The 24531-nt window shown below is 39.2% G+C and overlaps 1 protein-coding gene across 1 annotated transcript in view; it reads left to right on the forward strand.

Annotated features, from left to right (window-relative positions):
* PLBD1 (phospholipase B domain containing 1) overlaps positions 1-24531 on the forward strand; it is a 38232-nt gene that overhangs the window by 7411 nt on the left and 6290 nt on the right. Inside the window, exons 3-8 of the mRNA XM_005488717.4 lie at positions 6102-6185; positions 8089-8227; positions 14517-14681; positions 15850-15994; positions 22937-23137; positions 23248-23388. Coding sequence (XP_005488774.1) covers positions 6102-6185; positions 8089-8227; positions 14517-14681; positions 15850-15994; positions 22937-23137; positions 23248-23388 — 875 coding nt within the window. The remainder of the gene's footprint in view (positions 1-6101; positions 6186-8088; positions 8228-14516; positions 14682-15849; positions 15995-22936; positions 23138-23247; positions 23389-24531) is intronic.

Consider the following 24531-nt stretch of genomic DNA (forward strand, 5'->3'; position numbering starts at 1 on the left):
GCAGTGCTTCCTTAAGGATGTTTTTCAGCAGATAACGTCAAGAAATTGCCGGAGAGCAGATACTGAAACTTCACAGCATGGAGAGTTGTTTTGGCCAACTTAAAAAAAAAAAACGAAACAGCAACAAACCCCCAAAAACTATAGGCCTGAAGGCAGACTGGGGTGTGTCTAGAAGGGTTAGTGTTCTCCTGAAAGCCCTGAGGGACTGAGCCTTTCCCACAGTTCACATCTATGAAAAGTGAGGGAATTTTGTGCTTGTTACAAATCCAGTGCAGGGATTTTTTCCTAAAATAAAACAAACAGAAAAATCCAGAACCCCAAAAAATAGCCAACCAAAAAAATTAATCAAACTTTGTTCTTTCTGTGGCTAAGTTGGAAGACAGAATGATATTATGAAATATTCCCTGATAGCAGATGGTGGTGCTAGGTTGGACTTGATGATCTTAAGGGTCTTTTCCAATCTTCTAAGTGATTCTGTGACTCTCTATAGCTGGTGATACAGCTAAGAACATGACACGTGGCTTGTTGTTGAACAAGCTCCATCTTTTGCTCTATCACCATAGTCATAGGAAGAGAAAAATGCCAAAATTCTGATGCTGGGAGGAGTTTGCAATGGCTGCTATGACTTGACTTTTTGGCTTCATCAGCTTTGCTTTCAGAATACTGAAATAAATACTCATAGTCTGTGTTGCACAGGCCAGCAAGGGAAGGTTGTCTGCTGAACATTTGTCAGGTACAGCTGCTGGACAAGATTATATTAATTTAATCAGTAAGATATTTTAAGATCAGTTAATATTTATGGATAGTTCTCTGGGCATATGATAATGTGATTCTCTAGTAGGTTTTACTGGTGAGGCACCTAGGTCTCTGGAAGTGTATAAAGGAAATTCAATAAAGTAATATTTGTCAATAACAAAACACTTCTGAGGGAGTGAAGGAGTTCTAAAATTCATAGTACACAACCTGTACTCGAGACAGGAAAGGACATTAAGCTCATGAGAGATCTGTTGTTCGGTGTGAGAGGTTATTGCCTTGCCCTGTTTGGCCAGTTTATGTAAACTATCCCTGAATCTGGGGAATGCTAGCATTACATCTAGAATATTGTTAAAATTGGGTATTGTTCAACAGGTTTTTTTCCTAAGGCTTTACCTAGGTGTGTTAATCAATAGGTGATTAAGCTTAAGTTTTGTCATAGTACAGGTAGCCCAGTCCATGCTAAGCTCAATTAGATGGCAAGTAGTGCTGTAGTAGGAACAACTCACACCCTTTCCTCTTCTGCCTCCACAGTAGATTTATGTGTCTTTCTGGCTTTGAAACAAACTTAAGTATGTGTCTGCTTCTTTTTATGTGGTTTGAATCTGGAACAGTGTCTGCAGGGATTTATCTGATATCTTATTCTTGGCTAACTTTTAGAGGAAGGAGGTTTTCTCCCTTTTTTTTTTTCCATGTGTGTTGAGTGAAGATTCACAGAAGTGGAGTTATCCAAGTTGTTCTGCTCAAGGTTTTTGCCTTCTGCAGGTTATGTGCTTACTGAGGTTGGTTCCTAGCCCTGGCTGCTGTTACTCTGGGGCTAACAGCTCCAGCACTGAGTGGCTCTTTGTAAAGAAGTGGATGTAGCAGAACTGGTAATGAACAGAAGTAAAGCTGAGGGTTTGTATTAATATGGAAAAGTATGGTTTGAGACTTAGGCTTTTAAGCAAAATAGGAAATTCAGCTGTTTGAAAGGAGGTTAAGTGCAAGAGTGGGTTAAGATGCAAAATTAGAAGTAGCCAAAGCCTGCCTTTTCTGGGGAGGCTTTTTGAGAAAATCCACCAAGAAATCTCCTGGCAAGTGCAAAATCTGAAAATGCTTGCTGTCAATAAAATGAGTATCAAATATTATACATACTGAGTTTAATTTTTTTGGCTATTTCTTTGCCCCACTGTCCATCTGTAACTGCAGTGCAAGCGCATTTCTCTCTGTGAGTTACAAACAAGTTTTTTCTGTCAGGTTGTGTAAAGCTATTTTGGATAAAGAAGGCTTCTCCAGAAGCTAATACCTTCTGAAAATGTTTCAGGTAAGGAACAGAGATGAAATAGTGATGTACTTTCTTGTCCCTTGATAAGACAGAGAACCTACTACTTCAGGATTTAGCTGCATGACCTTGGTTGGTTTTTATTTGCCAAACTGCAACTAATGAATCCTTTTATAGACTGTGTTTGCAATTTCTTAAATTGCAGGAGAAGTGAGAACTCCCTGAGTCTGCAGATGTAAGATTGCACTCAGAACTCCATTTCTCCTTCATCTAGCCTAGAAATTTAGAGAATCCTTGTTAACATGCAGGCAGATGTTCTTTCTGTGGGACAGTTAAAGTCCTCTGGGGTAAAACTGAGAAACAGCCTTTCTCAATCAGTAACTCCATTCCCATCAGACTGCCTGGCCCATCTAGCCTGTTTTATGGAAACTCTAGCACCATCACAATTTTCCTTGGAGAAGGTGTCTCTACACACTGTTGTTCTACTTTTGCACACGTTAGTGTCCACAGCTCCAGCTTCCCTTTTAAGTTCTTGGTAAGAACAAGGGAGAGTGTAGGTACGTGTTTAGCTTTGGGGAAGGCTTTATTTGCATTGTCAGCCACTTAGCTGCTGCAGTGAAGACCCTTATGTGATTTACCTGTACAAGCACCTCAGGTGGTTCAGGCACAGCCTTCCAATGTGAAAACCTGGGGTGTAATGCTTGGTGATTGAAGAGCTTTTTAGTACATGGCTGCCTGTAGTGTGAACAACTCCATGGTCTCCAGCTGTCTTGCATCCATATGTTGTAAAGACTCCATGAAGCAGACCCAGGGTGGCTCTTTGCAGAAATCCTAGAAGTCCTGCTAGGAAGAGCTCTGATGTGATGCATTGATAGGCTGGAAATGTTGATGCCTGAACCCATGTTTAAGTACAGCTTCCTGCAGAAGCTGTTGGATGAGCAGGAGGTCCAACTTGGCCTGCAATTTGGAGACCTTTGGGAATTCTCAGCTAGCTCAGATCTCACATTACTCGTAGGGCTTGAAGGAGAGTTTCCAGACACAGCTAGGCCTTTAACATGTAAGCAAAAGAGTGACAAAGTATCTCTCTTAAAAGTATATGCCTTGCCTATAGTAGGAACCTAAACAGTCTGTAAAATAATGAGATTAAAAAAAAAAATCAAAATATGAAACATGCTAGAACTGTTTTATTTTGGATTACTGGGGCATAATTAATTTCAGCTCTAACTGTATAGGTCAGTGGTAAAGAAAACGATAGTCAGACCAGTTTTCCAGTGATGGCAGAAATGTAAGTCTTCTCTAGAGTATGCTTCATCTTCCTAGTGTTGACACCTGATTCTGAGTATGAGAGTATCTGTGTGTTTTTAAAATGCCTAGTTAGACATTGGATCCCCAGACACTAGAATTCAATTTATCCAAACACTTGTTTTTATCCCAAATCCTTCACCTTTCTGCAAAGTCCAGGCATATCATGTGGCCAAGGTACTTGCTCTGGCTTTCTTAGGCATGAATTTCCTTTCCCCATTTCTAACAGAGAAGTGTTAATGAGGCCTGACTTTACTTAGTGGCAGAACACATCTGAATCTGTGACATTATTTTAAATCAGTTCCAGCTGGGACATGCCAGGTGCCTAAAAACAGCATTTAAATTTGAAGCAACATTAATTTTACTCTTCCTCATACAGCCTTAGCTGACCGGAGTCCTGTCATCTTGCTTGCTAATTTAAAGAAGGAGGACTCTGCTTTTCTGGTTTTAGGTTTGGAATTCTTGTCCCAGATTTGCAATTGCCTTGTGTTTGGCCATAGATGTAGTTGCAAAGCCTTACTGTAGTGATCCAATTAAATTCAGAGAATAATGCCCCTGCAAAACACACAAGCAATGCACATAGAAGCTTTGTTAAAGCAAAAAAAAAACAAAACAAACAAACAAACAAAAAAAACAAAAAAAAAACCCAAAAAACTGAAGAGAGCAACTGGGGGGAAAAATTCTTGATAACCTTGATCATTAAAAAAAAAAAAAAAATCACTTTCAGGAATTGTTTGTCCTCTGTTAGCAAATAAGAGTGAAACCATTAAAGAAGGTCTTCTCAGTCACAATTCTGACCTAACCCAGTCTCTACATCAGTCATGACAGCTTAAAGATACTACTGCTGTAAAATCTGCATAACCTCTGAGTGCAGAATAGAGAGTAGAGCTGATGGTTGAGTTGGAAGCATGATCATTTGTCCTGGCTTAGGCAGTGGTTAGGCCAGTATCCCAGCTGGGTTTTATCTTCCTCATCTGGCTCTAATCACTAAATTATCATCTGCCAGGTGGACCAACCTGTGCTATTTGCTCCTCTTTAGTGGCATGAGAGCTCTGATTTCCAGTATAGACTATGTTTTGTATGATTTCTAGTATAGAGTATGTTTTTAGTTCCCTTCCTAAAATTACTTGGGATTTTTATTTGCCAAATTCTCTGTGAATATGCAGGGGTGGAGAATATTGATCTGTTTCTCCAATTTTCTTGCAGTCTTGTGGAAGTAGATTATGATATTTTGTAGTCTTGCTTTACATGGGAGACAGAAAACTCTAGAACTAAAAATTGTTGCTGCAGTTTTGTGAGAAATGTAATGGTGCAGAGCTGTTGAATGCTCCCCTCTTGTCCCAGCATCTCCCTTCCACAACTTAATTCAAACTACAAATGAAAACAAATCACATTTTTGCTGGATTACTGTTTTGCCTGAACATGTGAGACAATTAGATTTGATTGTCAGAATGGTACCAGAGCTGCGATAAGAAGCAACAGGATCGTGCTATCAAGTTCATGCAATTGTCTGGGAATGGGGCAAGGGACAGAAAGAGGGGAGAAGGTCAATAGATGATTCTCTAGTCATCAGCAAACCATTCTCTCTATCTGTATTCTTTAATTATGCCCTGAGGGAAACTGGGAAGAGCTCCTGTCTGCATCCCTCCCAGAGTAAGCTGCGTCATAAGTTTTATTACAGGAATTTTGCCCTGCTGGGGCATGCTGGCATGTGCTTTCCTTGAGGCTGGTATCTGTTTCTCAGTGCTGTTTTCTTTCTCTCAGCACTTGGTAGAAGATAAATGTACTGATGACGGATGTAATTCTATCTCTATCAACTCCAGACCTCAGTGAAATAATTCTCTGTTGATGTCCCCCTTTTTTTTTTTTTTTCCAATTTAATCAGTGACTGAAAAAAATGTTGGTCAAGTTTGACTCACATTAAGAGAAATGCTAAAATGTTTTATTTTAGCTTGGATCAGACAATTACATTTCAGCTAAAAAAGAAGTGTGACTTTAATTCTGGGCTCCTGAGCATTTTTTTAACAGTTGATTTCATCTTGAAGTACTTCACTTCAGGAAAACAAACAAAAAAGCCCTAACCAACAAGCAACAAAGCCTTTTCAACTTCTGTTTTTAAAAGTTAATGTGGATAAAACAGCTAACTGAGTTCAACAACAGAAAAAGCCACAAGAATTTTGGTCTCTATGAAGCTGAATCTATTTAGGACTGCCATGAGTGGGAGTTTCTGTGATAACATGTAGGATCATCTTATACATGCTTAAAAATTGAGATATTTAGCTTAAACAGAAAGGAACATGGTTATTGGCAGGTATAACCTGCTAGATATCATGCTGAAATTCTCTCTGAAGAGTGAAATGAACTGAATCAGCAAATTATATTACCTTTGCCTCTGTGTTTCTTGTGATTCCAAATAGCATAGGTCTCCAGAAAACTATTTTTGTTGTGCTTAAATTAATGTGATAATGCTTTCAAGATGCTTCTGGCCTACAATTATTCCCTGAAGGTGCAGATTTTTTTATGAAGTAGTTCAATCTCATTCTTACTTATCTTCTTTCCATTGTGCAGCAGTTTGAGCAGACATTGACGAAGTTATTTAGTTTAAGTCACATTTTAACAATCCTTTTGTGTTACTTTTGCTCTTTGTCATGCACTGGAGTGTTTTCTGTGAGTAGGAAAAACTTACTTTGTGAACTCTGTTGCTTTTGCTGTCAAGGCATGTTAATTAACTGGTTGATAAACAGAAGATGCAAAGGAATAACTCCTGTTACTCTTGTTCTTTCAGGCAAATGTATGACCATGCTGCAAATATGTACCCACAGCTAATTAAGACTCCCACCGTTCGAAGAGGAGTTCAGAATTTTATGGCGTATGTATTTATTTGCTAAAAATAAATCAATCAAGACTTGGAGTTGGAGGATGACAGAATTTTCAACCTTTTTTTATTCTCTTCCTTATGGGCTGAGGGAAGTATATCCTTCCTTTCCCTCTGATTGAATGCCATTATTATTAAAAGAAATTCTAAATGTACATGAAGAAGTGCTTATACCCTTTCCTAATTCTGATTCTTTCCAAGAAATGTTTAAAACCAATTCTGCCAAAGGGTGGGGAAAATGTCAATGAATTCTGAAGGTCATTCTAATAAAATTCCTTTTTTGAAAAGTTATTATTTTCAGTATTACACTGAGCAGTGATCTCCTAGCACCTTAATCTTTTTAGCATTGTGTATCCTTTTCTTCTTCTGCTAGGTTAGTATTTTATTCTACCACCAGTGTAAATTCTATCTTAATCACAAAAGTTGTGATTCACTTTTCACTTTAGCTGTAAAAATCAAAAGTAAAAAAAAAAAGTGTAGCTGCTCAAATAATGCAGCTACACTGGTGGGGAAACTACAATAGGAGAAGAGCCCAGGCCAGGTGCTGGGAAACTCAGCTGTGATTACCAATTATTTTAATCTCATTAGGCTTGTGTTTTATTCCATTACAAATACTTGTGTGAAATGGTCACTTTTGGGGACTAATTTTTTCCATATTTGCCTTGTCTTGCCCTTTCCATAAGGGGTTGAATATCTGACTGTTATTGGTGTGCAAATATGAAGTTAGTTAGTTTCAGCTCATCCAAAACATAGAACAAAGAATCTTAGTGCTCCCTTGCTATCATTTTTCAGCATTGCTGTGCTCCTCCTTATGAGAAAAATGGGATAGCTGCTGTATCAGTGTATACGTGTTTTTTTCCCTAGAATGACACAGCAAAGCAGCTGTATTCTCCAAGATGCATTGTTGGATGAATGGGGGCAATACTAGGTGGCCTTGTATTGCTTTTCCATTGCCTTTTTCCTCAACTCCTGCATCACTGCTTTACTTTATAGCAGTTTTGTAATATGGATTACTGTGTTGTCTTGGAAGTCCTTAGCCCTAAATGCTCTGACCATATCCCTCGTTCCTTGGACATACTTCTTGTATTGTGATGTTTCTGGAAAACTAACTTTGGTTGGTTTTCTCACCATATGCTGCTGGAAGAGTTTGCTTCCTTTACAGGTTTGTCCTCTCAATTTGCTACTTTACATAGTGCTGGATGGATAGATACAGGAGGATGGAAGAGGCTAGCATCTGATTCTCATTTCCTGTGGTTCTTTTGTGGCTCTTTTTGCACAGCAAAAGAGAGAATTCTGGGAGGTCCTTCCAATGTTGATGGCTCTTGCCCTAGGGTCTGTTCAGCTTGTGTTGCCTCATGCCCTAAACCTGGGTGATTTGGCTCTTGACTGGATCTGGCACAGGGTACAGTTGTTTGGCCTCCCACCTGTTACTCGGAGGAGCAAAGACATGGTTCTCAGGCAATGTTTGGGCACCACCAGCAGAAAGCCTTCACTGCTCTTGAACCCAGGGGAGAGAAGGAGGCTCTTCAAATATCAGTCTATTTTTATTCTTAAATAGACATTTAAAAGGGAATGTTTCATCCAACTTATCAAGCACTTGTTTCCATTTACTGACTGAATCTGCTATAGCAAAATCCTCCACAAACATGAAGTTTAATTCCTTTTTTGACACTAAAATCTGGTAGAGGCACATGATTGTAGGGTATTTTGGTTAAGTCTGAACATTTACACTTGGAGGATATAATGCTTATATCTGCAGGATTTCCAAAGTGTGATTTGCCTCAGATCTTGAGTAAGACTGGACCATCTGGGTTATAATGTATTTGTCCCTTCCCTGCATTATCAATTATACTCTAAAACAACCCAAGAAAACTCCAACCTGTTTGTTCCTCTGCAGGAAGCAAGATCAATGGACAAGACAACAAATCAGAAATAATAAGGATGACCCATTTTGGAGACATGCTGGCTATATTATTGCACAGTTGGATGGTCTGTACATGGGAGCCCTCGAGTGGGCTAAACTACATAAACTAACAGTAAGACTACTGCACTACTTTTTTAGTAGCTGGGGCTGGGATGTCAGTGGACAAACATGGGAGAAGGGGATCCACTTTTTAAAAATAAAAACCAGAAATAGGCTACTTAGTGGCAAGTATGTATTCTGCATGTAATTCTGCAAAATCTTTGTGGCTATTCAGTGTAGATAATGTGACTGAGTCCTTGGCTGATGTAACCACGGATTCTTCACAAGGGGCTTGGAACCCTGAGCACTCATGTGGTGATTAAGTTGGGGGTGGCTTTTGTATCTATGTGAATGCTTCAAGGACTGACACTTCTAAAGTGCTTGTTGCTGTCATTTTACAATTGTTATTAAGCAGATGACCCTTTAGGTATACCTGCAACAGCATGAATTAAAGCTTTCATTCTTTTTTCCAAGCATTAGATTTCAAATCCTAAAAACCTTTCTATCCTGGAGTATGTTTTACTTTACTAAATGACTTCTTCTTTTCTGTCTTTTAAGTCTCAAAAATATACGGTCACAAAAGATGTGGTCTGTGTTGTGGTAGGTCAGATGGGATAGATTTTGGGGTTTTGTTGGATGGTGGTTTAGTTGGGTTTTTTTGGTGTTTTTTCATCATTTGTTTTTCTTTAATTTCAATTGGAATTGAATTGCAGATCATCAGCTTTTATGTAATAGCAGAACTTCTTTAACTCCAATAGAGATATGGCAATTATAATGCTGTCCTAAAGTCTAATATCTAACAGGTTTTTCAGTGTGAGAAGAAGGACTTGAGTAGATGTAGTTGACCTTTTTACCTAGATTAACCATACCAAGAATTTTGACAAGTTGGGAGTTCTGAATTGTAAACAATTGCATTTTAGTAAAATGTACATCTTTCTTGCATAGAAGTCAATCTGGGGCTTTCATGGATGGGGAGCCAGCTCAAACTGGGAAAAAAAAAGATGTTTGTAATAATAATCCATCCTGAGGGACCCGAGTTTCTAGGGGAAAACACTAGAAACCTTGACTTTCTAGGAAAAGAACACATTAATATCCTTTCATAACTCCTGTATATGAAGAGCCCTGTCAAGCTCATCAGGTTTTTGGCTTTTTTGCTGCTTCAGAATCTTTTAGATTCATGTGAGCAGAAGGGAAAAGTGCTGGTTTGTGTCTGAGTTACTTCTTTGTGATAGGCATGTCCTGCCTGCAAAGTGTGTTCCCTGATGCTTGCTTATTTAACTATGCACTAAAAAGCACTGACCTCTGAAGTGTTTGAATAATTTTTATCCTCTCTTTAGAGATCTCACTAGCATGTCTATATAAGAATAGTGCATTTGGTGAAAGTTCAGATGTGTGGTTCAGGCTGAAATATATGTGTCCTCCATTCTTGAATTATATGCATGAAATATTTTCTTTTCCTGGACTTACTTGCAGCAATTGATGGGATTTATTTTGACTCTTTTCCTTGCCAGGCACAATTTTAGCTTTGGACATTATCACCCATGTATATAAGCATAAGATGCATATACTATTATTCAAAGCAAAAATGTTCACTGTGTATGTATTTCTTAATTGAAATGGTGCTGCTGTTTCCTCTCTTTGCCACAGCCACTAAGTTAACATCAGTCCTTGTCTTTGAGTACATTTTGGACAGCTGCTCTTGCAGCCAGGTCCTTAGGTTTTCTTGGCATCAGAATGATACCTGAAATTCTGTAAAATGTTCTGTCAAAGTACACGGAGTTCATTTTGTTGGACACCATGATACTTTTCAAGTACTTTGGAGAGATTAGGCTACCACTGTGTGTGCATATTTATTGCTGTTGGGATGTCCTTCAGGAAACAGACCTTGAAGGCTGTTGCTGTGAGCTTACATGGGCAATAAAAACAGGTGCAGCTGCAAAGCTTCTGGCTGGTATTCTAGATTTGGCGCATCCATTTATCTGAGAATCAGCTCGGCTTCTGTAAACTGTTGGCACTTAAAAGTCCCAACTAAACTCACAAACCAACCAAACAAGCAAAAACACCACCAGTATCTCTCTTATCCCTTGTGATTAAAGAAATCCACCATCCAAAGTGCAAATAAATTTGCCTAGTAGATTACTTTTTTTCTTAAGTATTGTACTTTAGTTCTATTAACCCAATTGATTCGGTTTTGGTTTTTTTTTGAACAGCAACTCCAGTAACGAATACTTTTCTGTTACTCAATTTACAAAATAAAACAATCAAAGAAATTTCATACTTCAGTCTCTGTAACAAATTCTGCATGTTTTTAAAAGCAAATCTGATTCCTATAGCACATTTTCCTCAGTGCTTTGGAAGTCTCTTCTTAACTCTTTCCTTTAGTAGATACTATTTTGTTTCATTAATAAAACAATCCTTTCCATGTGTTTATTGTCTTTGGATTATCATCATCAGGAACAAGTCTATCTTTTGATGTCTAGTAGTTCAATAGTTTGAATGCATGGTGGTAATGAACATCAGAAATATTAAAAAATACCTCTTGTATGAATTGGGGCATTTTTATTTTCCTTTTTGTTTACTCACACTCAAACAAAACAAAAGAAACCCCCTAAACCCCAAACAAACCAAGCCAAAACTCAACATGTGACAGTCTGTATTTTGTTGCCTGATGTTCTGATGTTCTACTTGCTGTTGGGAAAACTATTGTACTTCTAAATTCAACATATTATTCTGTATATGTAGACGAGAATTGTTCCCACTGTCTTAAGCTTGAAATAAGAGTAAATACTGTAGAAGAAAGGCTAGGAAGGTTTTCCCCTTAACTCCCAAAATACCAGAGACACGAGAAAGAGAAGGGGAAGAGGAGATAGTTTCAAGGTTCTTAGGTTTCCCTGCACCATGACTGATCATACATAGACAGGATGGTCTCCTGAACCCTGAGAAGGTGTTTGATTGACATGGATAGGCTAAAAGAGATAAAGGGGATGAAGAAAAGCAGCTGTGTATATGAAGTCTGTGAATTGTAACACTGGGCATTGGGCAGAGTTTTATAGAACTATTTCCTTTTCAGGAGAATGAAAACAAGCTGTTTCATAACTAATCTGCTTTTAATTTTTTAATTCTGTTTTCTGGTACTATGCATGGTAGTTTGAAACCAGAGCCAGATACTTCTTAAGTGAGAGCTGGGTTATGTGCACATAAGTAATTCTGAAATGTTCTGTTTTTCTGCTCTCCCCTAAAATTCAAATTGCTTTATTTGAATATTGTAGAACCATTGTGTCTGCCACAAGTAACTGAGCCTTACTGCAGAAAGAAAATCTGGGCTTTGAATGATTTGGTAGTAGCACTAGTATATATATTTTTTTATTCTTTCTGAAGGAAATGCTTTGTGTTGTTTTGTTCTAAACTTTGGGTTTTTGTTGCATGGAGTCCTGAGGACTATTTTAGGTAGATTCTTCCATTAAGACCTGCATGAAGGCAATGTACATTGTAAACTTCTGTATTTTGTATTTGATATTTACAGGTATCATTAAGAGTGATGTCAAAATTTGAATACATTTTTATGTTTAAATGTTACATTATTCCATCTGGTTTAGCAACATTTTATATCCAGTAAACAAACCCAGCCCTTTTGTCAAGACAATTTCTGAGGGAGGGGCACTGAAAGAACATAAAGCCTTTTCATCTGCCTAATGCTCTTCCAACACTGTGATTAATCTTGGGCTTGTCTACACAGGGATATTACTCTTGAATGAGGAGGTGTCAGAGTTTTAAATACTAGAATGACTCCAGGATAGATCTCTATTTATGCTTCCTTATTTTCTACTCAGAGTGCTCAGGCTTGGACAAGTACTGGAAAACAATTGTTACAGAATAACTTGTCTATTTTAATGTCCCATGTAAACAAGCCTTTAGGGCAGGTTCTCTCCTTTCTGCTGCCCTTTGTAAGTTTATTTCTGCCTTTCTTGGATTGGCAAACAAATTGATTTTTTGTTTTGCTGTTCAGGACAGCACCCTAGAGGAGACAGACATTCTAGCAAAAGGACTTTTGATGTGGCTTTACCACCTCTCTGCATGTCAGTTTAGTTCATTCATTCTTCTTCAGGATCTAAATAATGTGTATAAGCAGTTTTTCTGACATTGCTGAGTGAGATGGGAAAAAGTGATTACAAAAATTTTTAATATGCCCTATATTATGCATTGTTATGATGCAGTTTTTTCGGTTTAATTCTTGCTAGTGAACACTGATTAACTCATCATAGAGAAGATTTCTTCATATATCCTGGAAATCAGCTGTCGTTTTTCCAAACTGGCACTCTCAGCTGTCTTGTGGCAGATGCTTAAGACCACTCCTGATTGAGCCTGCAGTGCAGGTTCTTGTGTCTTCTGTTTAAATGCGTTGTTTTACTGAGGCTCCAGAGGAGCACAGTGCTGATGTGATGTCACATCAGACAGTCTTAAACACAAAACCAGGTTTATTCAAGGAGAGTAATGAATTTTTGGAAATAAACTAGAATAAAATTTGCTTGACCCTCAAGAGGGAGTTGAAAACAGAACTCTGGAGGGTGCTTAACAGCCTAGTCTTCTTTTGCATCTCTGATATTTTGGTTGGCTATGGCTGCTGGCAGCCTAATCTCACCCAGTGCCTTAGGAATTTGCTTAACCTGTGCTTTGAGTGGTCTTTCCTCCTGCTTTCTGTGCCTATTGTTCTGAAAGCTTCATTGCTTGGCACTTTTGTTCTAATTTGAATGGACTTCCTAATAGTTACAGAAGTTTTAATTTGGAGTGATGGTAAGAAAGCACAGAAACGTGAAACTTTTTAAAAATACACAGGCAATTCTGACCATTGCTGTAGCAGTATCAATGTAGCTACCTCTAGATATTACAGTGAATGCAGGTTTTATGAAGGAGAAAATGGAGTGGTAGCAAATGGGTGTCAAGTACAATTAAAATATCTTGACTGCTGGAGCAATCTCATGCAAGCCAGTTTGCACCCTTCCTGGTGGTACTGTACAGTGATGCCTGTGTGAATCAGACATTGGAAAATGTGACTGGTTTGTAACTGATTCATACCTCTAAGTTGCTTAAACCATCCAAAGACACATCTCTTGATGTTGCTCCCTTATTTGGATCCTTACTGCAAAAACATGATGAACTAAAGCAATGTAACACATGAAAGTTTGCTTTGGATTTCTGACTAAAACTACAGCTGCTATTGGGGCTTTCTGCCATGAATGGTTTTAATTGTCAGAATGGCTTATTTCTCTTGTCTGTAAACATTGTGGGAAGGTCGCATTCCTTCCTATGGGATGCATGGACTGGAGTTTACATGGTTTCTGGTTTTCCTGTTGGTTATTCTTTCAGCCAAAGCAGGAGATGGATGACACAGAATTCAGAATTCAATATTTTTATATTTAATATATTACATTCAATATAAAAATATTCAGAATACTTTTATTCTGAATAAAAAGTAAATTAATTTGATGCTGTTTCATTTTTCCTTGTCCCCCTTTACTGGGGTTTGTAGAGAGGTCAGCTATATGGTTTAGTAACAGTGATTTATATTGCAATGTGTTTCTTTGCTAAATGATTATGTGGCATTATAAAATTACTATTCAAGCACCACAGTGATGTGTGTTCTGACTTTTTTCTTAAGCCTTGCCTTAACAAAAGGCATGGTGAAAGCAAGAACAGGAAAGATTTAGAACACGGTATTTGCAGGTTGAGGTTAAACCACTATTAAGCTCTTATTTTTGAAGAGGCAAAGTAAGAGGAGGTTCTAAAGAGCATGTTGCACAACCAACTGTGTGTAGTTAACCCTGACTAGCTCTAACCATAAGGAGTTTTCTAAAGCACATAGCAGAGTGCCTTTTGACTGACTTTCCTCATTCAGCTATTTGATTGGTATTATCATTTTTCCCCTCATGTGTTTCTTCCTCCTCAGTCCTGAGGATGTCTTAAATTGCAGTGTTTATAGAAGTCTGAGAGCTCCCAAGACCATTAGTGGAAGACACTTCAAAGACATCTAGATAAACAAAAAAATTAAATTTTATCTCAGTAAATTGTAACAGACTGATTGACATGCTGCTTGCAAACACACGCTCAGGTTTCTTGAGTTACAGTTACATCTTCCTTTTTGCCTCAGAAATTGTAGCATTGGTAATGCCACTACAAGGGCCAGATCCTGAAAGCTTCCTCAGTGCCTGGTGCCATAGTGAGTGTGAGCATCTGGGCCTTGTCAGAAACATTTCATAGACCATACGAGAGCTTCCTTCTGGAGCAAAAGAAAAATTCTAACCACTGAGGCTGTCTTGATGTTTTTCTGTCTCAAAGTGTTTTTTGTCATCTTCTCCTTTATTCAGCCACTGAGCAACTTTGATGTCCAGTTTCTGAATGCAGTTGGAGACCTGTTGGACCTTATTCCTGCATTGTTTGATTATTCTGCACGAGGTAGACAATGCAGTGTGGATTCAGGAGGCCATGGGAGATACCAGTGGGACATGGGACACTGCTCTGCACTGATCAAGGTGAGCACCAGAACCTTATCTCCAGTGACTCTGTTGGTTTGCAGTGTCATGAGTCTGCATTTCTGGAGTCTTCCCTGTTCATGTTGCATGTGCATAAAGAGACTTCTGTCAATGATCAAGATGCATATATGCAGTTGTCATTTGTGCCTCTATAGGATTTTGAGTCCAGTTTTTCTCACTTGTGTTCAAGGGGAGGGAAAAGACCAAACTAAAACCACAGAGATGGATGTTGAAAAGCTGCTAGAACTACTAGGGAACGAGGAAATACCAGGGAGGGGAGACTAAATGAGAAATAACTCATTCACCTAGAGAAGTGAAGTCTGAAAAGAGATGTTGTGAGTGACTACAAATACATTGGGCAAATAAGCAGGGAAAAAAAGGAAAAGGATTATTTAAACTAAAGGATAGTGCTAGCATAAAAACAAATGGATGCAAGTGGCTGATGTTTTCTGTTAATAGTGATACCTTTGAATGGTTTTCCAGTAGGAATGATGACAGAAAAAAACCCCACAGTTTTAAGATAAGTGACTGATGCATCATATTGGCAATTACATTTTTCAGTTAAAATTGTTAAGAAGATTTCATCAGCATCCAGAGAGTCAATGTATCGCAGAGCAACAATATTCACCTTAAATTGAGAAACATGAACTAAAGTATTTGCTTACAGTACGAGGTTTCTGAGCTAACAACAAATTGTGGAACCAGGGACATATTTTGAAAATATGTACTATCAACATATGTATTTACCTTTTCAAATGAAATTTACTTGCATTTGCTTCTGTACTTCACTTCAAAGTGAGCCAGAGGAATTCTCACAGAAACAGCATGTTTTAAATTGATGTCAGATATATTTGAAAAGATGTGATTTGAATGTGTGAATAGAAATATTCCAAATGAAACTGGAGGAAAACCTATACCATGTGATGCAGGTATCCCAAATAACCCCACGATGTTTTATTTTGAAAACAACACATAGGTAAGAATTGTTTCTATAGGTTTCAGAAATTCATTTAGTGCACAGCTAAAAGCACAAGAATCTGCTCTTTCTTCAATAATGCAATTAATGAAACTACTTAAAACAAGTAGTTCTCCCAGTTTCTATCAAGTAGAAAACATGCAGAATATCATGAGGTCTGAAATTATTAATCTTTCTGCTTCTGTTTTCCAGGTTCTACCTGGATATGAGAATATATATTTTGCCCATTCCAGCTGGTTTACTTATGCAGCCACACTGAGAATATATAAGCATTGGAACTTCAATATAGTTGATCCGTACACCAGCACTGGCCGGGTCTCATTCAGTAGTTACCCAGGTAAAGTAAAAAAATATGTAGATATTCAATTTAGCGTGGACCACCTTACTGTCTTGTAGCTGTCCTGGCTGTGAAAAGAAGCACTGGCTTCAATCTACCTTAGAACTTTTAGCAACCAAGAGGACAAAATGCCAGCTTGAATTTTCTGTCTTGAGCATGATATTGTTGTCATTGTCTTTTGTTGTTGATTAATCACCTTCAGTACTCTGAATAATACTGGTTAAATATTTTACCTCTGGCACAAACATGCTGCTTTGAATTCTGCTTGTGTAGTCTGCAGTCATCTCAAGTGCTGAACTCCTCACCATTCCTGTAGCATTTGCATGTTTGGTAACAACAATTTTGAGTGCTTCTGTTTACCACTGTGACATGACTCCTACTGTAATGGGACTATTACTGAGTATCAAACACTTGCTGTTTGGAAGTGTATCAGTTTCTTTGATCTTGGGTTCAGGAGCCTTCAGTTGTTTTGTTGTTTTTTGGGTTTTTTTCCCTTTCCTGCATATCTTCCTTTTTCAGCTTCTCTATAAGCTGTTGCAGAGGAGAGTATGTTTTAATGCTTATTTGGTGTGTTAGTAATATAGCCAGCCAAAATATTTAGAAAAATATTCTTTTGGGAAGATTAGGCCAAATGTTAGAAATTGCCAGCAAGTAATGTTTGAAGAGCAAAATATGTGCTCTAGGTAGTACCAAGAACAGCACCAAGAAATGAGAGCGTGAAAAACCAAAGCAAAACTATAACTCCCTCTTAGAGCTGACATTGCATAAGGTTTTAGAGGTGAAATTTCAAGTTCAAAAATACCTAAACAGTCAAAAATCTTCATAAAACATTTTAAATGAAGTAAATACTATAGCAGACTGTCATTCTCATGAAATTTTGTTGGCTGATGATTTCCAAATGTGCTTTGTTGAGTAATGGTGCTTTACTGTAAGGGTAAGGGTTCTTCATGGCAGGGTCTCCTGAGACTGTGACTGGGAGAATGTTTTGAAAAGCAGTTGCATTCATTTCACATTGAAAACAAGACTTTTTCTGTGAGGGTCTGAGCCTCCTCAGGAATGCAGCATTTTCTGACATCTGAGATTTTTTATCTGAGGAAGGGAGTAGAGGTAGCCTGAATGTCTCTTGAGTGCACATCCTTTGAAGAGCTTGGATTATCTGTGATTGCCTCAGAGGAATTTCACTTGCTTGTTGCAAGGAATTTTGCCGAGTCTGTGTAATTTGGTTGAAAGCAAAGGTTTCTGAGCTCTGTTCATCACGTGAATGTTCATGAGGTTATTCTGGCTCTCATATCTCTCAGCTGAAATACTGATGATAGCACTACCCTTGACAAGAATGTGGCTCTGTTTAGCAACTGTTGTATGTTGCATTGCGCTGCAGATTCAAAATTGGGGATCATGATCAGCCACACAGAGCATTTATTATTTTATTTTTAGTGGATGTCTGTGGTGATGTATTTCAGTTGTCCCCTTTTGTGGATTCTTTGTATAAGGAAATAAAAATATTATGGTTTTATGAGACTGGCAAAGCATAGTGTGTGGCAGGATACCTGAAAATCAGCTACTGCTTTGCTGAAATGGTTGGTGTCAGTATAGGACACGAAACAAAACAAGCGCACACACTGCTGCTCTCAAGGTGAAGAAAAGGGAAAGTTTGTTTTCTGACTCCAACACTTACAATTTTCCACGAGGTGGAAAGTGGATTAGTGACAGTGGATTAGAGGGTGAAAGTGCCACATCTCCAATGACACTGGACAAACTTACAGTCCATCGAATTTCTCCTCCTCCATAAAAGAATGCAAAACAATAAGTTATTTACAGAAAGTGTATGAGAAAGTTTGCTACAAGAATGTAAACATCAGAAGACTTAGAAAATCTTAAAAAATCAGGGTGACAGTTGAAGGTCTGTTCATTGGTATACAAAATCCCACTGTGCTTCCCTGAGAGGGCTGAGGTCTGCAGAGGTGGCTGATTTTAAAGCCTGCTATTGCCATGTGGACTCTAACATAGTGGTGTGGGAAGGTGTACTTCTACCAACCAGATGAGTGAGAACTGTTGCAAAGCACAGTTCCCATGGTGACAGTGAAGTTAAGAGAGGCCTGTGGCATGCACAGGATGCTCACTGATGACAGGGCGCTATCACAAGCACTAGACAAGCATGGTCCATTGACTGCAGCAAATTGCATTAGCTGTGGGTGTAGTTCACAGACCTGCAGTTTTCCATGGCATGCGTAAGCACTGGCCCAGTAATGCTCCAGGGACATCACGTAGGAAGGAGGCAACTGCCAAATTCCTCTGCTCCATGTTATGATGAGAGATATTTTCAGAGCATCTGACTCTGGAATCTGCAGCTCCTGGCCATGGTTCAGCCTGACAATTGTAATGTCTACTTGCATAAATGTTCCTGCTTTTAGTCTCTGTCCTGATAGACATAAGAACCAGTAAGAAAAGCTACATCATAGTAATCTCAACTGAATAGTAACATGATCCTATGGACATAGAACTTTTAACTTCTGGAGGAAACAGAGAGCACTAAAAGACTGGTGCCCTTCTAGGCCTTCAGTGACACTTAACTGAGTTATTCAAAGATAGTTGTCATCCAGTAAGATAGGATATAGAGTAAAACTATGCTGCTGTCCAAAAGGTGTGTCAGAAAATGTTAAGGGGTCATTTGTCTTCTGAGAAGGAATATGCCAAATCAATGATTTCTCCTGGGGTCACAGAATAAAATTAACCATATTATTTCTTTATTTACTGAATTTCAAAAGACAGGCTACTAGATTGCAAAAATTAGTATTAGCTGTGACTCAGTTTAGAGGTTCTGAGGCTATTGACTAACCATGATTTGTGTTAGGGTGTGCATTGTGGTGCAGCTGGAGGGCCTTGCACTTCTTTGCTCATGTTGTGAGTGAGCAGGTAGGAGGACAGGCAGGAGTAGAGTCCATCCCAGCTTACCCAGCAGTTACCAGTGTTCTGCCACCAAGTTCAAATGTCCATTGTTAACAGCATATCTTCTCTGCTGCTTTCTCCCTTTCAGAGCAGCAGTAGTCCTGCAGAGGCACAGTCAAGTGGGAATTAATGGGAGTTGTAATCTCTGTTTTTGCAGAATGATTTCTTTACTTGCTGCTCATTTCCATACTAACTCACCTTAATTCTCACTTGAACTCTGCTCATAGTCTTTGTCTGCAGAGCTGCACGTAGGACAGTTCTGTGAACCTTTGGAAAGGAGGAATGTCTCTGAACTGGAAGCTTGAGCTTCATTGTCTTCTTCAAGCTCTGGACATGAGTACTTCCTGTGGCTTGTGAATCAATGCATAGCAGAGAGAACTGAAATTGTACAGAGGATGTTACTGTTCCTCACAAATGTTGAATGAAGCTGTGCTCATGTGAGGGAGTAAGGAAGTGATAGAGACAAGGTAGGTTCTATGTTTTGTGCCACGTATCTAGGGGTGGTTCAGACAGGAACCTGCACTTCTCCTCCCTCTGTGCCCCTTTCCCTCCTCAAGTCTGGTCAGTTCTTTACACTGCCCATTGAGGCATTCAAAGAAATGAGCCAGACTAACTGATAAAATTTATTATTTTCTTTGGATAGCAGGGGGGTTGCAGCTTCCAGGATTTTCATCCATTTGGATGGAGCTCTTTTGAACTCCATTTAAGAGCAGGAATGTGCCATTTTGACTAAGCACTCTGGTTTGGATAGTGAACTACCTTCTCTGTGCTGAGACATGGTCTTTTAAAGTATGTTAATTTGATTTTAGCAGCTTAAACAAAACAGCTGAAGAAGAACAGTTGAAGACTTTTACTTCCCCCTTTCCTCCTCTGGTCGATTATTGGGATCTTTCTGGGTTGAGCTAGGTGGTGATGTGCGAGTAAGATGGTGCAAGTTGTCTTGATGGCTGACTATACATGTCATATCTATCCATCTATCTATCCATGCTAAGGCAGGAGAGAGAGGTAGTTTGTGTCCCTTGCTTTGAAGCAATTTGGTGTTAATGCAGCATAATCCTTCCCCACAGCGTGAGGAAGAGCTGGGAGGAGCAAACCATGGAAAAGATGGTAGCCTTTGTTCTCAGGAGTACCTTGCTCATAAGGTATTGCCAGACCATTTCTTGCTTCCTCCAGCATGTGTTCAAAACCTGGAGGGAAGCAAAGGAAGGTGTGGTGAGCTTTGGAGATGAGACCAGAGCTATGGTGTGGTGTGTGCTTGTTCTTAGTGCCTAGGAGAGATGCGCAAGTGGAAGGGAGGCAGCTGATGGGTGTTCAGCCTTGACATGAGAAGCAGCTGCTGATTCTCTGCTAATCCAGAGAATACCTTTATTTTCCCATATTCAAATGTGTTTATACACTAGAGCATTGGGCATCTCAGCTAGGAGCTACTCCCAGTCCTGAGAGGTGGGCTAGACCTCATAGCTTTGACTTCCAGCCTGTAAAGCTGGCCGATGCTATACTTGAAAGAGCACAGTGACCTTTTAAAGCATCAAAAAAGCTGATGCTGTCTGGTTCAGAAAGCAGCAGTCTACCTGTTTCAGAACAATAGTACCCCAGAACGTGCTGCCACCCACATGCTCTTTGATGTGCTGACTTTCTGGAGAACACTGTGGCTCAGATTGCAAAAAATGCTTTGCTTGGCTGATTAATGTCATGGTGAGTGCAACTCCATGTTCTGGAAACTTTCGTTTTCCAGTGGCATTTGGAAATGGAATCTAAATGGATCAGATCCAGAAAATGCAATCAGAAGTACTTTTGCTTGTTTCTCTGTAGAGTTGTCAGGTTCATTGGAGGGAGGGGTTAAAAAACCCCAAAAAACAATGAAATAAAACAAATTTGATTGAGTGTTCATAACAAAAATGGGAAGTGGGTTTGCAGAGATGGTTTTACAGGAAAAACATAGAAGAAGCATACAGTGAGATAACACCTTCATTTACAACAGATTCTCATACATACTTAGAAGAATGGCTCAAGAGGACATCAAACATCTGCTGATATCTCCAGACTTCTCTACCCAGCTTTTATTTTTCTGGATGTCTTTATACCATGGGTAACCTGTTGCTTGTATTTTAGCTTCCCTTTGTTTCAGAGTTGCCTATGCCTTAAATCAAAATGCCATCTTGGAATTACTAAGTTGGTAATGGTGTATAATGGAGGGCATGTTGTGTTATAAAACATTTCAGGATAAAACTTGGTAAATACTAAGACCCAGAAGGAAATATCCTTCTTTTGAGCTTAGCTGAGCTTTGCAGTTTATTTGAATTACAGAGTTCAACCTTCAGTTAATTCAGCATCATTCCTTGTGTTAGCACTTGTTTTGAGTCAAGTTTTTCTGTTCTATCTCAGCTGTTGATTGAAATTGGAGAGAGAAATTACTTTGTTTGTTTTGAAGTAGGACACTTGGCATTGTCACCCGCAGGAACTGATGCTCAATTCACATCACAGTTGTTTCAAAAATTTCAATTATTGCCTGTGTTTGGGCAAGCACCACTTGACTTGTTATGCAGCAGATTATTGCTAGAGTATCCCAAGTCCTTGTATAAAATAGACTGGCAGAGCCAAATTTAGGATGTTTCGCATTTCCTTACTTATTTGAGGGAGATCTCTGCTGATAATGTACATAATGTATTGAGTAATACCAGAGTGCTCAGTCTATTCTATACTGATATTTTTTTAGAGAACAGATGTCCACACAGTGTATGTTCCTGGATCTGTTCTAATTTGAGAACTTGCTTCTTTAAAGAAATTTTGCTGAACTAGAGCCCTTAAAGATTACTTTTGCTTGAAGTTGGTCTGCCTTTTGATAAAAGCCCAGGAGTAGGAGGCCAAGCTGGTTGTCTCTCTTGCTGTCGTAGGTTGGTGACCTTTGCAGTTTGTGTTAATAAAGTTTGCTGTGGAAGATTTCATAGAGGAGCTCAACTATTCTGGTGTAACACAGCATTTTAGCGTTTTGTACTCTTTGTAGATGGATGCTATTAAAAACTTCTTAACAAGAGTTTAGGCTCTGTATGACTTCCCCATGACCAGATTGCTTAACAACCTTTCTTCCCCAGCCTGGCAGCCATGTATCTGCTGAGTAATCTAAAGGCCAAGTTATTTCTGCTCTACAAGTAGTCCCCACACTATTATCCAAGGCATATAGCTGACCTTTGCAGCTCTGTATGCCACCTCTTGGCAAAGGGTTTGCAACTGGACCTAGCACTTCTGTTGGCATGTAACCTGGAAGGGAATCCTGCCCACAGGATCCATCGCTGTATTGACTTTGCAGAGCTGGCAGGAATAAAAAACCCCTGTGACAACATGTCAGGAAGAGGAGTAGGTAGAGCTTCTCCTCATATACAGGATGTGGTTTATGATTTAAGAGATGCCCGTGTCTTGAGATGCTTTTAAGAATACTTAGGAGAAGATTAAACTAGAAGGAAGATTTTTCTGCTTGATTTAATACAGAAGGAGTTAATTAAGGGGATTAATTCAATTAATTAAATGAATTTATGTTGTCTTTACAGGGTAAAAATCTAAAACTGATACTGGTTGATGAAAGTGTTTTTGTGGAGTTTGTGCTTTGCTTTGGTTTTCATTGTTGCATTTTTATATTTTTTTAGTTCACTTCTTTGTTAGAAACAAACACTTCACAGGTATTTAGGGTATGTCATCCTTAGCATAAGACATAGGTTGACTTATGGAGAAGCTTCCAGGCTTGGCATACAAACACAAAGGAAATGCTTTAGACAAAGAATTAGGTGTCTTGAAAGCGTGACAGTTTCTCATTTCAAACTGTGTTGACAGGTGGGCCCAAAGCCCTTGCAGAAGTTACTACCTCATCTTTAATCTTTGTACAGTTTAAGTTCACACACACACGATGGACTCATCCGTGTCCTCATCACTTATCTCTGTTTTGTTTTATGAGTATATCAAAGGTTCACAAAGATAACAAGTTTTGTGTTACTGCTTTTTAAGGCTTTTTGGTGTCCCTGGATGACTTTTACATACTGGGCAGCGGCTTGGTAATGTTGCAGACTACCAACAGTGTTTATAATGAAACCCTCATTAAGCAAGTGGTGCCTGAATCCTTGCTAGCTTGGCAGAGGGTCCGCATTGCCAACATGATGGCAAATGATGGCAAAACTTGGGCAGAGACCTTCTCCAAGTGCAACTCTGGTAAGTACACCTGTATATGCATCTTAGGAAAAAAGATGTGTTCCCTCTACCTCTTGTGCTTGTTTCCTTCCCTTGGCAGGACATGTAACTCTCTCTGTTCTCGTACCCAGGAACCTACAACAATCAGTACATGGTTCTAGACCTGAAGAAGGTCAAGCTGCAGAGGAGCCTCGATGATGGTGCATTGTACATTGTCGAGCAGATCCCAACCCTTGTGGAGTATTCTGATCAAACAAATGTTCTCCGGAAAGGTAATAGTTCCTATAGTAGTTACTGGCTTAGGAAAACCATCTCTTTATGCCGACTGAGAATTGTGTTTTGTACCAGGGAGGGGTTTGTTGAACACTAGTCCTGAGTTTTAAGTAAGGAAGCTTTGTGTGAGCAACCCTCAGCTTTGTGTGAGCATCCCTATGCATCTGGGTGAATTGCAATCTATTCATTTATCTGGTATGCTGTGGCAGGAATGCAGTAAACATCTGTGTCTCCTAGAAGCAGAGGAGGGAAAAATAGACTTTGTCTCTTTGCTTGTCTGCATCCTTGCCTTTTTTCTGGTATTATTTTTCCCGGTTGTAGAGACCAATGAGGGAAAATGTGAGATCTGTTTGGGGCAGTACTAAATAACTGTGATGCTGTGGGCTACTCAAAATGATTGTTGAGTCGGTCACCCTGCAAGAAGATGAAATTTTGAATACCAAAGAAGTTCTATGTTAAATTAATTTCCTGAACTTTTCTGGATCTCTGTTTTCTGATAAATATTTGTTTTTTAAAAGGTTCTTTAATTCCCTAGCAAGACTGGCAAGAACTTGATGGAAAACAAACAAAAATCTTGGTCAAGCAGAACATTCACTGTCAGGTTTAATTTCAAGTGTTTACTAGACACTTAGAACATCAACAAAAAGCCTGAGCCTTAAGTGTATCTGGTGCTTTGTGCTCCTTCCCCTAATCACATGCTGAGGGGATAAATTGATAAATTGCTCATCATCAAAATGATGGGAAATTTGTCTATGTTAGCAGCTGGGGTTAGTTCTCTTTGAAATTTTTCCTTGTGTCTAGCTTCTTGGAAAGTTCTCGCTTATTCCAGGCATTGCCACATTGTCAGTCTCTTTTGGCTTCCTTTGCCTTGGGCTTCTCAATGCTGTGTTGGGTGTGGGATGCAGACAAAGCAGCTGATAGAGACCCTCTAGCTCTGGCACTGGAAACATTGCAGCCCCAGCATGGCAGTGCTATACCTGTGCAGAGAGGCCAGGCTTGGCAGGTACCTTGAGTTCCTTTTCAGCAAGGATTTTGGAGCAGCTGTGTGGCATTCTCTGTAGGACTGAGCCCAACTCCTGGGCTTGGGCACACAGTGACCACTTCTTCCCTCTGAGATGTTGCAGCTGCTCTGTTCTCAAAGG

The sequence above is a fragment of the Zonotrichia albicollis genome, chromosome 4, assembly GCF_047830755.1.
Source record: "Zonotrichia albicollis isolate bZonAlb1 chromosome 4, bZonAlb1.hap1, whole genome shotgun sequence".
Classification (NCBI taxonomy): Eukaryota; Metazoa; Chordata; class Aves; order Passeriformes; family Passerellidae; genus Zonotrichia; species Zonotrichia albicollis.